At 36.4% G+C, this 17,385-nt stretch overlaps 1 protein-coding gene across 1 annotated transcript in view; it reads left to right on the top strand.

Moving 5' to 3' along the window:
- Nucleotides 1-17,385, top strand: part of LOC149265133 (S-formylglutathione hydrolase-like) — a 223,698-nt gene that overhangs the window by 73,853 nt on the left and 132,460 nt on the right. Inside the window, exon 2 of the mRNA XM_089429144.1 lies at nt 9,542-9,659. Coding sequence (XP_089285270.1) covers nt 9,542-9,659 — 118 coding nt within the window. The remainder of the gene's footprint in view (nt 1-9,541; nt 9,660-17,385) is intronic.

The following is a 17,385-nucleotide window of genomic DNA, read 5'->3' as shown; positions in this document are numbered from 1 at the left end:
CTCAGCTGGACTTGGCATTTAATGTGGTCAATGTTTGACCTTTTCACTAGAAGTCTCTGATGTACAAATTGGATGAATTGAATAATCTCTCATAAGGAAAGCTTACTGCATTTTCCCCCTTATGGGGTTTTATCCCAAGAAATTTTGGTGTCTCTTGTTTCATTGTTTTTATTGTGATTTCTATTGCTCCACTGAAGTCAATGGTTGAAATTTTCTAAGTGTAATTGCTTGATGATTAGAATGCTCTAAAGAAGTCAAAATTGTATCATTGGAAGTAGTTATTAGATAGGAAATTGTTTTAGTCTTTTTTGCAACTAGAAAATCAACAAGAAAGACCAGTGACAATCTCTTGTCATATGGGAAAAGTTTTGTGATGCAAATGTGCCATCCACCTATGCCATAACTCTTCACAAGTCATCACTATTATGAGCCAAGGCACGTACTGATTGACCCTTTAACATGTACAAGTTCTATTCTCTCCTCCCAATCATCCAACTTGTGCTCGAACTGGAATATCTTTGCCTAATAAGAACTTGTCCATCTTGGAAGAAAACCTCATGCCCCTTGCTCTCCATGGCTAAAACTACTAGAAAGTTCTTAGTCAACCTTGGAACATTCAATACCTCTATCACCTCCAAAGGCTCTCTTGACTCTAACTGAAACTGGATAGTCCCAACCCAATTTATTGCACACTCGGCATTGTTGTTGAGTTCCACATGTAGTTCTAAGTCTCCTTCTGAAATGTTGGTGAACAAATCTTGTGATCCCATCACGTGAAGAGAAGCATCATTGTCCACCAACCATGCACCCTTCGCTATGGTACCAAAAAGCATTAGGGGAATTTTGAGGTAAAAAATGGGCCTCAAAATTGTACTAACAAAATCAACTTCAAAAAAAAAAATAATAGGATTCAAGACTATGATGTCATCCACAGGGGTAAATATTTTTGGAGGGAAAAGAAAACTACCTTTTTTAATCATATTTTTGACTTATATCATTAAAGGCTTAATCAAACATCAAGTGTGGACACTCGTTAGATGAGGTATTAGATTTTGCATCCAACAAGTACCCACTTTGCATACTTTTGAGTGGACCCACACCGAGAAACTTAAAAAATACATGGAAAAACATGTTTCCTTTTTCATGTATTATCAATTTTTCTTAGTGTGGCTCTACTCAAAAGTGTGCAGAGTGGGTACTTTTTTCACGTATTTTCAATTTTTCTTGGTGTAGGTCTACTCAAAAGTATGCAGAGTTGGTACTCGTTCCACATCCAACGAGTGCTCACACTTGAATTTGAGTAAACCTATAAGGAGATAAGTTGAAAATGCAATTTAAAAAAGTAGTTTTCTTTGTTTTCTTTTAACAATTTATAACTCTTATTTTATTATTTTACTTAGGAAACCCATTTTAGACCTTAAAATTCCTCTAATGGACAAGACAACAGTGAGAAATCCTTCTCAAACCCGGTGGCAAACTCCCTTACTTGTGAGTTTGTTGAAGCTGCATCTTGTGCCTTCCTCGTGCCCTTCTTTTTGTTCGAACATTGACGTGCAAAACACTTAAATTTGGTCACGTCTTTCTTCTCCTCTTCCTGTGAAGTAGCTTCCCCACTTGCACTCTTCTTGGGATTCCCCTTGCCCTTCCTTGCCTGAATTGCAAGGGGAGGTTCTCATCGTCACCCCTTTGCTAGCCACCATGTAGGGACTCCTCTCAAATCTTCTCATGGATGAAGTCATCCCACAACTTCTCCCAGTCTGGAAGCTTCTCTCGTGCCACAATACCCTTCATGAAAAGAGCCCATGGCTTTGTGAAGCCATTTAGGGCCGTCCTCACCAACTCCTCATTTGATACGACACCCCAATTGCAGCCAACTCATCATGGACCTGCTTGATGTTGGTGAGATAAGATGCTACGCTATCTGGCCTTAGGCATCTTGGTGCCCTTGAGCTTTCCTCTCAACACCATTTTTCTGTTGTGATTATCACTCTGACACAACTTAGTTAGAGCCTCCCACATTTCCCTGGTTGATTTCTTTATGGAAAGATGAGGGATCATATGATCCTTCATGCCATCTAGAATGTTTCTACTGGCTTTCACATTCGTTTGGTTATGGATCACCAGTTGTGTAGCATTAGTAGAAGGGGTGAGTTACTGATCTGCAAACTCCCAAATTCCATTATACATCAACACTAATGCTATCTTCTCCTTCCAAAGACTACAGTTGGATGTACCCTTTAACTAGTCTTCAAACCTCAACCTTGTTGCAACGATTCTCACAACTTCCAAATCAAATACTCAAACCCTGGAAAAAAATATAAATGCCGAAAAATTCTTTTATTGTTGTAAACCCTTGTGATACTGAAATTAGTGAAAGTAATGAGATATAAACTAGGTTTTTTCTCTTTTAGTCTTTCAGTGTGCTAATCGTCTTAGGGAGAATGTAAAGATAACCCAAAATGAAATAGAGAGGGGTGCAATCAACCTACCTTAGTTTTTTGTTCAATGTGAACACTTAACAAATATTAAATAAATGAGGCCTTTCACATTGGTGAGCAAGTGAAGGGGGGGGGGGGCATCCTAGGGTTTATTAATCAACCTAGGTGGGCTGAAGCTCTTAATTAGGTTTTGGAAGTAAATGAGCAAGAGAAATATGAAAGGAGGAAAGCTACTTAACTAAGATCCAAGTGCAAACAATAGGTAGCCAAGGAAGGGTAAGGACCTATTTCAGTGTACTTGAAACTTGGTGATGATCTCTTGCAAAACAAACTTGGAACAACTATCTCCAAGTATACACAATAAAATGAACACACACCAAGCAATCACACCTAAAAGATCTAACTATGAAATGCAAGGATGAAGCCTTTGATGCCTTGAGTTTTAAGGTACATCCTTTGTTTTGTTCTTCACAGTGTGATATTTACATGAAGATCCTTACCCAAGAATGTGTTGGAACCTCCCTTGAGGTGGTGATGTTGGAAGACTAAGATGTGGTGATGGGATAAACTTTGAAGTCAAAGACACCCTAGAGTAACTATCCACTCCAACAATGGAGAAACCAAGCCAAAGAAGAGGAAAATCTTCTAGGTGGCTAGAAGGTTGAGGAAATGGTAGATGCAAGTAGTCCAAGTGCATGAGAAATTGGAGCTAGAGATCTAGGTGACAATCTGACATAAATTTGAAGAGTAATGATGTGTGAGAGAGAATATGGGAAAGCCATTAAAAATGACCTAAGAGGTTGCGTAAATAGATTTGTGAGCAACCTAAAGGCGTAGGAGAATGTTGGGATAACTATTGGACAAGGTGGTTTTTTTATATGAATTGTGCCTTGTGTTTTGAATAAGGAAATCACATGTTTGTCAGTGATACCATGAGTATTTATGGGAAAATATCCCTTTTGGTACTGTTGACCACTACGTGTCAACTACCCATAGCAGTACACCCCATTTTTTGCAAAAAGGGACAACGCTGGATCGACATGTTCGTGCCATTCGACTGTCATCATCAGCCCGATCATGTTATGTTGTAAACCCAGTCTGCATGTGTAAATTGTAAATAATCTTAGCATATTTGTGTCATGTATGTAAATTGCCTAGGCAAACCTAATTTTCTAGTGATAATCTACGTTTCGGAAGGTTTTTTGCCTCACCGATCCATGATCGGCAGAGTTTTCCTTCAGCCTAACCCCAAAGCCGGAATGGATTTTGTCATTAGAATCTTAGGGGACTCCTAGTGTACTTGGTCGAGTCTATGTAAAAGTAATTTGGAAATAATCATAACTATTTGGTTAGGTTATTACAAATTGCTTGATTTGCTAGATTATGTTTGTGTCGCAGAATTGGGTGGTATATGAGGGTCTATGTCAAATGGGTTTTTCCCCTTGAGACGTAGAATTGCGAAAGTCATGATGTAAAGTGTTTTGAGGGTTAGAAAATAATTAATCCCCTCATGGGTCCTAGGTCCTAGGTAAAATTCCCAAAAGGCTAAGTTTGAGGGTCCAATAAAAATAATTAAAAAATATAAATAATAAAAAATAATAAAATAATAAAATTAAAAAATAATTAAAAAAATAAAAAATAAAAAATAAAAAATAAATTAAAATAAAATTTAAAAACAAATTAAAAAAGATAAATAAAAATTTGAAAAATAAAATAAAATAATAAAATAATAATAAGTCAAAATTTTGAGGAAATAAATGCAAGATTTTAATTTTTTAATATATTAAAATGCATTTAAAATTTCGACGGATGAGATTAAAAGAGATTTTGATCCTCATCGACGGTCGAGATCATTTTGACATGGATCAGAACTAGCCGTTGGGAAATTTTCCCTTAAATAGGGTGTTAGGGGTCATTTGAGATCATTCGATCTTAGAGTCGTGTGCTAAAGAAAGTTCTCTTGTAGTCATTTGTTTTGCAATAAAGAAAGACTTTGGGTTGAAAATCTTGCTGGTGTTACTCTTCTGGAAATGCTGTAAGCTGTTTTATTTTTCTGCATAAATTTAGTTTCAGCCATTGATGATAGCTTGATGAAGATTGATTTAGGCACAGGTATCTTGTTTGATCTCTGGGGTTTGAATGATAGTTTAATTTCTAAATATAATGGTAGGTATCTCCATTTGATCTGAATTTCACTGTTGTTTTTTCCCTCTATGTTAATGGTTGATTTAAGCTGTGCAGGATATCTTTAATTTTGAGTTTACCGGGCATTAGGGGAAGTTCTCGGCTGAACCAACCAACTCCCGGATTGCGTTTTCTGAAAGAGCCCAGCCAGTTTTAATCCTGGGCTTATCATTAGAATTTTTGTTACAGATGCATGAAGGTTTTTCTGAAGCACCTCACATTAAGTTTAAAATTCTGAAAATATTTCTGTGGCATAACGTTAAATTTGGCTATTTAGAGCCTTTAAACTGTGAATATTGTAATTATTTAGCTAGTTTTAGGGTTTTAAACCTTGCATATATTATTTCTGGGTGTTTTGTTTTTGCCATTGCAGGTTTCAGGTCCGAGGAAATTTTTTTTGAAGCCAGATCTAGGCACTGGAGGGTAAGATCTGGCCTCAGCATAAGCTCTAGAAGGAATGTTCCTATCAAAATCACTTTTCTGTAGGTGTATGTTTCTGCCTTCAAGGGTTTGAAAAATCTGGAGAATTTTATAAGGGTTTGATCGATGAATTTGAAGCAGAAGAATTAGACAAATCTATTTCCTGGCTATCATTTGTCTGATTTCCCTTAATCTGCTGTCTGAGATTTGGGTTCGTTGCAAAATCAAAATTTTTAGACCCTCAGGCCACTCTCACGCTGCCTGTCTTGGCTTTCCTTGCAGCATGTGCAGCTCCCTCTACAACCATATCATCTCTAAGAATCTCCTACGCTGCCCGCGTGACACTCATTTGCTGCTACGCTCCATGCTTCCTCATCTCCCTCTGCTCACATGCTATTCCCTCACGCTGGCACACCCACGCTCCTCTCCAGCTCTGCCATTCCTTGTTCCAAACTCGTAAAAATCCATCGTTCCAGCTCTTTTTTGCTGTTTATCTCCATGCACCAAGCTTCAACCTCAATCTTTGCTGCTCTGGACCTGCGCCCAACCTGCAGCCACGATTTTCCTCCACGCAGCCTCACGTCTGCGAATCCTCACATAGCTCCTTCTCCGTTACTGCACTCGCAACCACCCACGCAGCAGCCATCCCTTCAAGCTCGAGCTGCCTGTTCGCTGCCTGCTCCCATCTCAGCCTCCTCCCTCAGCGTTTACCAAGCTTGCGATCCATTTATTCTTCACCCTGCCATTCGCAGCCTGCAACAAATCCGTCGAGCAAAGCTTCATCTCCTGCGTATTCCCTCCTTCCGTGGACCTGCAAGTACAAAGCACCAATACGCTTTCGATTTTTTTATTTCATTTGTATATCCGTTAGGTTTCATTTAGTCTTAGGTTTTATTTCATATATATGTTTAGTCTATTTAGATTTTAGTTTTTTTTTTTTAAGAAATTAAATTTTTGTTTTAGTTTAGATATGTTTCCCTTTTAGTTATGTTTCAAAAAAGAAAAATTTTAAATTTTTGTTTTCACATGAAGGTTTGAGTTTTAGATTTTAATTTAGATTTGATTTTATTTTTTCTATAGTTTAGAATTTAAATAAAAAAAAATCATAAAAAGGTTTAAGTTTTAATGTTTTGGGTTCCATTTTTTTTATTATCTTAGATTTATTTTTAGCAAAAAAAATATAAAAAAGTAAAAAATCCCAAAAACATAAAATGTTAATCCTTAGGCTTTTTTTAGAGTTTTGTTTTATAGTTTAGATTTTTAGATATTAGTTTTGTTTTATCTTAATCTTAGAATTTTATTTAAAAAATCAAAAAATTATAAAAAAAATCTCATAAAATATAATAAAATATTTAAAAAATTAAAAATTATGAAAAAAGACTAATTAAAAATTGGAAATTCTTTTTAAAGTCTTTTTTCTATTGTGGTATAGTTAAATGTGCTTAAAATGTTTATATCTGGAGATTAACTATTTGAAATCTGGTCAGCATTTAAATTTTATGATCATTTAAAGCATTTGATTTTTATTGAAGTTTAATTGCTGGAACATTGTTAACGCATTGTGCATTTATTGAACATCTTGCATCGCTTGGGTTATTTGATGATAAATGGTTGTTTTACAAGGGCCATATTTCTACAACATTTAATAAATAATCATTTAATCATTAATTCCATAAGGCACTGGTACATTAATTTCTAAAATCAATCAGGTGCTAAATTGCCTTCCTGTGTCTCCCAACGCAACTGGTCCACAGTTGGTCTTCCTTTATCCCATAGGGTCTACCCCCCCTTAGCCTCGGGAGACGGCTTAAACAGAGAGATTAGGGATCAGGGTGACAGCCCCCGGTCTGAGCGTTGTTGTGCTGCCCAGACAATCTGTGCGACAACAGGTACGCAAGCTATGGGTGATTGGGGTGATAAGTTATGGAAAATCCATGGTACATAGCATGTGAGGAACAAGGAGGGTTAAGGATAGTATTACCCAATAGACAATTTAAAATGGGTGCCCAAATGAATTTGGGCTCATTGGAGATCCAAAATGAGGCATTTCCAATCAAGACCAAATCAAGCGTGTGAACACTGGACTTGATCAAGTCACTTGGAAGATTTCCCAAGTTGAGAAACCAAGGGGTTTAGCAAGGCCAAGCATATGACCAAGAGTCAAGATTATGGGGAGAAAGGCAAAGGGGATCTTGTTAAAACACTAGGTATACTGTGAGCAGACCATAATCATGCACCTAGACTAAAACAAGAGGACTCAAAGGAGGGTAGACAAGGACAATTAGAAGGCTTTTGCTGTCAACCGAGAGGGTCTTGTATAATGTGTGCTTGATAAAATTAAATACTTTCCACTACAACCTTTGAACTGATGTGTATGAAGAGAATTAGTGTGAAATCAATAAACTAAAAGTCTAAGTTACCGGATCCAGCCCTCTGAGGTCCAGGATCCACGGATCTGATTTGGATCCGGATTTACCTTAATACGTCCAAGAATTGGCACGTGGCGTATTTATGTTCACTGGAAACGGATCTTGAAATCTAGAAACAAATCCTGAAATCTGGAAATGGATCCCGTGTAACTTTTCTGGATTTCTAAGTTTTTTGCCATGCCGTTTTTACTTTGTAGACATTCGTGGTGTCTGCGGGAATCACATTTGGGTCTCATGTAGACGTAGAGTAGATAGTTCCACAGAGTTTTTTATTTTCTTCCTTGACACTGCGGAGAGCGAACGACAACAGACAAAAAAACCGAGTGATTCATTGATAGAGTAACCTCGGAGGGACAACGGAAGACTTTATATTCTCCCGAATATTGGCATTTTTGTGCTCTTATATGTATTTTTAAAATTCTATTGCTTATTATTTTTAATTTAGTTTTGACTTATAGATTGGAATTTTAACATATATTTTTTTCTCAATTTTGATTAATTAATTTAAAATTTAAAATGATATATAAAATTTATAAAAATTTCAAATATATATATATATATAATTTTAAATTTAGTTTTGTCTTGATAAGCTTAAACTATAGGTGCGTGGGTGTAAAATAATGATAGTGTTTTATGAATGCAAACTTAAAAAACAACAATTTGTTAATTTGGAGAGATAATTAAAGATGAACTTGAATATATAGTAAAAAGTTAAAACACAAGATGTATGAAAATGATTTAGCTTTAATATATATAAAAATGTATCAATGTATAATTTTACGTACAAAAGTTGAGTATAACTATGAGAAATTTGAATTTTACTTATAGTATTTGTTTTTTCATGCAAATATAATGCATATATATTATATTCCCATTGATGCTAACTTTGAGTACGTAAGCAATGGAATTTTGTTACAAAACTTTTAGAATTGTAGAGAATACCTCAATCACATTTTTCAAATTTATAATTTCAACTTTATATATTTTATAAAATTATGATAGCCATTATATCTTTGAAATTGCTAGGACTTCTATTAGTAAAAGGTTCTTAAAGTTATCAAACAATTTGTGGGTCTCACTCTATACTACTAGTGCATAATATAATATTTTTTAAATGCTTAAGACCAAAAAAAGTTATAGAGAAGTAATTGAGGTATGCATTTTAACATTTTGATATGTCAACACAAAAATATATTAAGAAGTATATATCTTGTGTCTTATTAATATTATTATATTTTTTGTACTTGACGTATCCTTGCCGTATCCAGATCCTGGATTTTCAAAAAACTAGTGAATCCGAATCCGGATCCGTATCCTGGTAACTTAGCTACAAGTTCAGTAGGAGAAAGGTGAATGTGCAACGATGAAACCCTTGGATCTGCTGCAGGGGTGCAAAAACATTCAAAACACACTTCCTGCTATCCATGCCTTCGTTTTTTGTTCGAAAATTACTACGAAAAATTTCAATCAAATTGTTAAATTTAATAAGCTAGTAAACAAAAGGCTAGATGTTATCAGTTATTCCATTGCTCTTGAAGGGGCTTTCCTTGAGTTTATTTTCCTTGATAAAAATGCATCCAAAATAGTATGTGGAAATAAGGTTGTTCACAAGGAAAAACAAAAACCTAGTTTCCATGTGGAATTAGCTAGCAGTTTTTGAATTACAACCATAAAGACAATCAATCATTTGTCATATATATTTAATGTAATTTAGTTTTTTATGTTTCTGCAATCAGTTTTATGTGATATGGTTACGTGATTAATTATTGGCTGGAACTCAAACACATACATGTTTCTATTTTTATTTCTGGCCAACTAGTTTTTGATTTATTCAGTGACGTTCTTGCATCCTTTACTAGAGACCTTAGCAATGAAAGTTGAACTCTTATCTCAGGCTTGTTTGAGCAAGTTTCGTAGGTTAAGCTTGTTTAATCAAGTTTCGTAGGTCTTCCCTTTTATATAGTATAACGTTTGACTTGCAAGTTTAGTTATTGCCTTTCGTTTTGAAAAAAATAATCTAATTTTTTTCTTCACTTTGCTAATTCTTATTTTGTCATATTATCTTGATAGGTTCTCTATTGGCTTTCTGGTCTGACTTGCACGGATGAGAATTTCACAACTAAATCTGGAGCTCAACGTGCTGCATCTAAAGAAAGTGTTGCTTTGGTTGCCCCTGACACATCTCCACGTAAGTTTGAATTTGTATCGAGTTGCAATTATATATATGACACTCATGTTCAGGATATTTTGACTTGAAACTAAAGACATTGGAAAGGTTGAGACTGTTGAGAATTTATACCTTGTTTCGGTTTCAGAACACCTGAATGGTTTTCTAAAATTAAATTGTAAAATATTTGATGACCTACATACGTATATGGTTAAATGAATAAATAGTTAATGAAGTATCATAACAAATAAATAATGGAAGAATTACAAAATATTGGATAGAGTACCTGTCGATGGGATTTCTTGTCACGTAAAATAAAATGTAATTCCTTATGATTCCTGCCTGCCAAGTGACCCAAAAAGTCAACACATCCAGGATGTTGGGAACTTCTCTTTGTTTTACGTAAGTTGGGCCCCCCTTGAAGTTACAGCTGAAGCATAAAATATCCGCGTAATTGCTCTTATGAGCTGTGTGAAAGCATTTCAAATGAAACCATTTGTAGCATTGGAAAATAAGGATTTATTTACAAAAGTTTGTGAGAATTGCAGATATTAAAGTGATTGTCATAGTAAATCCTCATGTCAAAAATCATCTAAATATTTGACCATGAACATTGCCATAATAAAATTTGCGAGAAAATAGCAGAATAAGATAGTTGGCACCTAAAATGAAAATGAAAGGCAAATGGAAGGTGAAATCACCAGGATCTGAACCCAACAGATTTGAAAGATGCAAAATTTCATTAAGCTAAAGAAGCGGTCTCATTACATCATAGCACCCTCTTCAAAACAAAGGAGCCATAGTCAAGTTCCAAATAACAGTTTCAGAAATGAATAGCTAATATAAATCTGTCTTTTCAATCTTCAAGGACAATGAATCCAATTTTCTGGGGTGCAAGTCTGAACAAATTTACAGAGAATAATTGGTCAGGGTATGCATGGAACAGAGAAAAGTAAGATAGAAGAATTTAGCAAATAGATAAAGCAAAAGAGCAGCAGTAAGGAATCCTTTACTGTTGCTGCCTCCACCATGTTTATGTTGATTTTTCAAGTGCAATAGATACTAGCACAAATTTCTGAAATGCTGAGAATTACTTCTAATGATGCTGATATTTTTTTAGCACTTCCAACCATAAATGAATAAGGACAATAGAGATTACAATGCACAAAGAGAACACAAGATTTACCTTGGGAAAACACACTTGGGGGAAAACCCGACAACCTTTTCCTTAGAGAAATTCTTCAGTTCAACAAGAGATGCACCTAATACTGCTAGTCTACTATGAGGTCAAGCTGACCAACAATACTATGGTCAATCCTAGTCAAACAGCCCTCTTGTCAAGTCAATCTTCTGCTTTTCAACTTGGCCCTCTCTGATCTGACTAGGCTGAATTTTGGCCTCTAAGAATATGCCCAGAAACTCGACCCTACTGCCCAAAATATTCTGCCCAGAATTTCAGCCCTGCTGCATAGAAACTGGTACCCAGAAGTGTGACCTGCTGCCCAGAATATGCCCAGAAAGTCACACGTGCAAAGTCAAGGGGAGAGAGAGGAATGCTAGAGATGAATTTTTCCTTCTTTGTCCTACTTTGTCGTTATTCTTCTTTGCTGAGATGCCCAAAATATCTGTTGTCATGAGAGGTTGAATGGTATCTCGTGGAGGTTATATATATATATATATATATATATATATATATAGTGTTCTGCCTGCCTGAACGGGTGTGTCTCTTCACTGGGGCCAACTTGACTAGTTTGGAGCCAAAAATTGAAAATTCAAATTTTGAAATTTTGTCTTTTGATACCGACATGAAAAATGTGTCTAATATTAATTCTTTCAAGAGCTAACCAACGAAAATGACATGAAGAATATGTCTTTCAATTTCATTATATATTTCAAGGGCTAAAATATAAATTATGAAGATCGACCATAGCTACAAAATTCAACACTCCCTCTTAGCTAGGGAGGTATTCATAATGACTAGATATATGTTCTTTTCTTGACAAATTTCTCTAATAAAAAGTTATAACAAATCATCGTCATTTTTCAATTACCATAATCTGGTCGACAATTGTGACACATGGTAAACCTATAACATCAACCAATTATCATAATTTGGTCAGACAACTTTGACACATGGTAAGTCAACAACATCAACAAGTTACCTTAATTTTGGTCGGTACCTCTGACCTATGGTATATTCTCACCATAATCTTGGTCGGTACCTTTGACCTATGGTATATGTTCTCACCATAATCCTGGTCGGTACTCCTAACACGTGGTACATCATTTAGCATCAAATGGTCATTATAATTCGAGTCTTTCTGACACATGGTATGCGGACTAGTCTTGGTTCATTGTCATTCAGGTGAATATCTTTGACACATGATGAATCTTCAAAGGCCACACTCCATATGAATAATTTGAGATTTGATTCTCGAGGACCATTCTTCCTAATTTGGGTCAACATACTTGACACGTGAAGAATGACTGTCCTATGCCGAACCATTCTCCCTAATTCGGGTCACTATACTTGACACTCATCGACACTCCCTTTCATTGAGAGAGGCACATTCTCAACAAGTTTGAGCTTGTCCCTGAAGTACACAAACTTTTTCTTTGGATAGAGGCATTGTAAGAATATCAACTATCTTCTCATTAATAAAGACATACTGGAACTTCACTGCTCCCTTCTGTACCATGTCATAGATGAAGTGGTACTTGATCTCAATGTGCTTCGACCTGTCATGGAAAAACTGGATTTTCTGTCAGCTTCACACAACTTTGATTGTCACAATGTATCACGGTCGGTTCTAGCACTTGATCAAATAGTCGTGCGAGTAACTTCCAAAGCCACACTGCTTCACAACTCACTAAACTAACTGCAATATATTTTGCCTCAATATTGCTGAGTGCAACAAATGTTTGTTTCTTGCTCATCCACAAAATCATAGTGGAGCACAAAATGGAAGCAACCTCCAAATGTCCTCTTCTTGTCTTCAACACTCCCTGCCAGTGTTGCGGGGGAGCGCCCCCCCCCCCCCTCGCTCCCGCTCCCGATCCGCGCTCCGGGCGGGAGCGGGTCGGGAGCGCGCTCCCTAAAAAAATTTTCGCTCCCTGCCTTTTTGGGAGCGTTTTGCCTTTTTTGCATTTTTTTTTTGTAGTAATGTTCGAAATGCAATTTTTTTTTTAAAGAAACAAATAGTTTTTGAGTGGGGCAACTTAATGATCAAGTCTAGGCCCTAGTATTGATATGCTATTCATGGTAATGTTAAATTCTTAAAGTAAAAGTGACATTTTCTTTAATTTTCATTTTCATCCTTTTACTTAAATTTTTAACATTACCATGAAATGACTCAGGATGTTTGAGAGTGGTTTCGTCCTCATTGGATTTCATATGGAGAAAGTAGAATTTTAGATTTCATTCAAAATCCAGCAGACTTATCAGTTTTTCAGTATTTCAGGATTGAGGGATTGCAATGTTTCCATTGAATTTTGTCATGTATTAGGGTATGGAACTCATATTTAATCAAGAGTACCAATCCCTCTATGTACCTTGATGTTAGTGACATTGGTTGTCGAACTCCTCTATCATGACCCTTCTAAAAATGTACGCATCACTCAAACAAAATCTTGACTTGACATGCTATGCTTTTTCTATCTTATGTTAATGCTTAGAGGGTGATATTAATGACAAAGATCCCTATACAGATACAAAGGTAATGACAAAGATACCTCTGGATATTAATGCTTGGAGGGTGATATTAATGACAAAGATCCTGATTTTGCAACAAGACTAAAAAATTAGACATTTCTCGTGGTGGCAAGAGGCCCAAGCATAAGAAATAGATAATAGATTTACTTCTCTTTTCTAGTTTCTAGTAGCTTTTATAACTATTGACTCTTTCATATTTATTATGATATTTTTTTAAACAATATATGACAATTTAAGTTTGAAGTTGGCAATTATAACTCATTAGTAATGAATTATGAATATGATGCTTCATGAAAGTTGAAAGTTGTTTCATTTTATAACATTTCATTTCATGTTAGATATTATTTGTTGTAATGGTTACACTTAGCTTACAAGTACAACTTTGGTGATCAATGATGATAAATGTTATATATTGAATTTTGAAAGCTTGAAACTTTAAGATTGATGAATCATGAGACTCAATATGTTGTATGTTACTATGTTACTAACTTGCGGACGTGGTTGATGAAGATTATAACTTCTAGATGATTGTTGTTATATGGTTCAATCTATGCTTTTTTATGTTTTTTATATCTAATTCATCATTCTACATGTTTTTGTTGACATATATGTATCAAAAATTAAAAAATATAAAATATATATATATATTTTTAAAAAATCGCTCCGAGATTCGCTCCCAAACCGGGAGCTTCTGAAAATGGTCGCTCCTGCTCCTGCTCCCGCTCCCGCTCCCTGCTTCCGCTCCCGCTCCCAAGTAACATTGCTCCCTACCCAATTCCCCTCTATATATCCCTGCAGTTGTATATCACCGTTTGAGACATATCGTAAATCATAATTAACTGTACCACTCAAATATCTCAATATGTGCTTGTTGGAAATACTGAGAGGGGGGTGAATCAGTGTTTCTTAGCAATTAACACCCCATTAATTTTTTTCAGAGCATTAGTTATTCTTCAGCGTTATTATTATTATTCTTTATCAGACATAAAATGCAATAGACAACACCATACAACAAATGCAGAAAGATAAAACAATAGACATAATAATTTTAGGTGGAAAATCCCCTCCAGGTCAGAAACCACCAAACGCTTCTTAGTAATTGTCTTTTTCCTGTTAAAAGAAAATTAATCACATCAAGTTTTCATCCACAACTGAAGAAGGCTCCAACCCCTTGATTTACAGGCTACACGCTGTAGGACGCTACTACATCTTTTTCCTGTTAAAAGAAAATTAATCACATCAAGTTTTCATCCACAACTGAAGGAGGCTCCAACCCCTTGATTTACAGGCTACAACCTGTAGGACGCTACTACACCCTAATAACTTATTGCAACCGGAAGGACGCCCCAATGCCCTATAAGTCAGGCCACAACTTGACGAGTGCCCCAACACTTTGTTTATTAGCTGTTGTCGGAAGGATGCTTCGTTGCCCTGTAGTTTATGAACCCCAACTGAAAGGATGCCACAACGCCCTGCCCTAACACCACCCTGCCACCCTAAAGAGTTCTCAGGCCACAACTTGAAGGCATCTTCAATCACCCTGAAGAGCTGGCGGACCACGTTTCACAATTTTCAGATTGGATCCCCTTGTGCTCTGAATCAATGTAAAGAAACTGTAATGAGGATTCTGATTCTTTGCTCGATGTGAAGCAGAGAATTATTGAAGACCTATTGAAGCAGCTTCTTGAAGCAAACATGGAACAAACATTGTAGCACTCCTTGAGTAGACTTTGTAGTTACCTTTAATAATCCTTGAAGTATTTTGGAATGATTTTGGATTAGGAACATTTGAGCAGCTGTTAGAGATCATGGAGCAGCCCTTTGAATACATTTGTTGAAATAGATTTTTGAAGCAGCAGAGAAGGATTGGTGTCCTTGGGTAGGTGCCCCTAAACTCAAGGTTCGGAGCCTCATTAAGTCCAAGTTGGTGCTTGGCAATCATTGTACACCTTCATTTGTAAAATGATCATTTGTCCTTTTTCATTAATAAAATTATTCATTTCTCTGATTTTAAATGTGTAGAATCTAACTTGTTAACAATTGAAAAGAAACACTGATTCACCCCCCCTCAGTATTTCCAACAATTGGTATCAGAGCCCACTTCTTCACTATCAGCCTAATAGCTGGAAGAAGGATTCTTAGGCACAATGAAGAGTCAAGAAGTGACAAGGAGGCCTCTGTGTTCGATGGAACAAACTTTGGTTTTTGGAAAAAAATGATTTCCTACTATTTGATGTCACTTGGACCCGAAGTTTGGCATTTGGTTTTGAATGGGTACAATGCTCCTTCCACTCTTCCAACTAACCAAGACGAAAGGAAAGCTTACATTGCAAATGCCAAAGCCTTAAATTCCATCACTAGTGGAATCACTCATTCTGAATTTACAAAAGTCATGAATTGTGACTTGGCCAAAGAAGTATGGGATAATCTAGTTAGCTTATACGATGGGGATTCAAAAGTTAAGAAGGCAAAGCTTCAAACTCCTAGAAGGCAATTCAAAAGTCTAAAAATGGATGATGAAGAAGATATTGCATCATACTTTCTTCGATTAGCTGAAGTGGTCAACTTTCTTAAAGGATTGGGAGAAAATATTGAAGAAAGCACTCTTGTTCAAAAGGTCTTAAGATCACTCCTTGACATATTTGACTCCAAAGTAAGTGCTATAAAAGAAATGAATGTTAAAATTGACAAGTAGGGCCAAACTCCATGTGGGTCACCTCATTTATGGCAGCTGATATTTTTCCTAGATTCCTCTTGTCGAGAGGTGTAGGATTGATCTAAAGATCATCCGATTCCGACAAGTATTTATGGAGATATGAATTTATTTGTAATTACTTGACAAATTGTCAAGGTCAGCCAACAACTAAATGTGTGGCACAAATCATATAAATACAAGTGAGATTGATTCATTTCAAATCATCTCATCATCTCTCATTCTTCTCTCTCTCCTTGTATGATTGGGTATACACAAGGAAGAGGATCTCTCACATGTGGGAAGCAAGAAGACACAGAAATTGTTGACTGCGTTGATCGAGTTTGACTGAGGCAGCTGAAGGCATCTTTGACCTGTGTTGACCAAGCGTTGACTCATCAAAGGTGCGGTTTTGGTGTGGCTGCCTCTCCTAGGCAGGCCACAGATTTTGGCACAAAAATCGAGGCAATCCGTCCACAGGTTTTACCAGTGTTGACTGCCCTAGTTTTGGGCAGCAGGTTGACTTCAGTCAACCTCAGTTTGATTGTGTTTTTGGGGTTGTTCAAGGGCTGTTTCTTTAGGCTGTTCGGGGGCTAGTTGACTAGAAATTGACCAAGCATATTGAAGGTCAATTTCAACTCGTTTGACCAAGTTTGACTTTGCTGATCTAGGGTTTGCTGCTGCTGATATAAAATTACAGAATTCTGATTTTGTACTATTTCTCTCTGTTGAACTATTGAAGATAAAAGAAGATTTGATCAAAGGGTTTCCCCGCATTGGGGTTTGTCCCTGGCTAGCTGCCACATCTTGTGTCTCTTGTCTTGGCTTGTTTTCTGTTGATCGTTTAATGTTCTATTTGCACTTTACTTAATGTATATGTGATTGTTAATCTGTGGCTAATAAGAAGAAAAGAAGTAAACTGCTCTAAGCATAGAACATACCATAATTTAACATGGTATCAGAGCTGAGGTGAAGACAAAGCCCAAGCAAGAGCAAGAGCAAGAGCAATCACCGAAGAGAAGGTTGGCAAGGCTATCCTAAAAACTTCATGGGGTCGTCAACACTCTTCCCCGCCAAAGACAAGCTCCGTGAGAAGTCTGACTATCATGGATGGAAGATGTCTCTTGATCTGACTTTAGAAGATCAGGAAGTGTTGGACCATGTGAGAGGCAATACTATTGCGCCTCCATCAAATGCATTCGCTGCTACCAAAAGCAAGTGGTCCAAGGGAGAAGTCAAAGCAAGGAAGATCATCCGGGACTCTATCGACAAGCGCCTGGTGGCCTATGTTTCTGAGTTGACAACCTCCAAGGAAATCTACGATAGATTGGTGAGTTTATTTA

This window comes from Pinus tabuliformis, chromosome 6 (assembly GCF_031772625.1).
Source record: "Pinus tabuliformis cultivar Carrire ecotype Pingquan chromosome 6, CPIR1, whole genome shotgun sequence".
Classification (NCBI taxonomy): Eukaryota; Viridiplantae; Streptophyta; class Pinopsida; order Pinales; family Pinaceae; genus Pinus; species Pinus tabuliformis.
The sequence above is the reverse complement of the archived record's forward strand: the minus strand, read 5'-3'. Positions and strand labels throughout refer to the sequence as shown.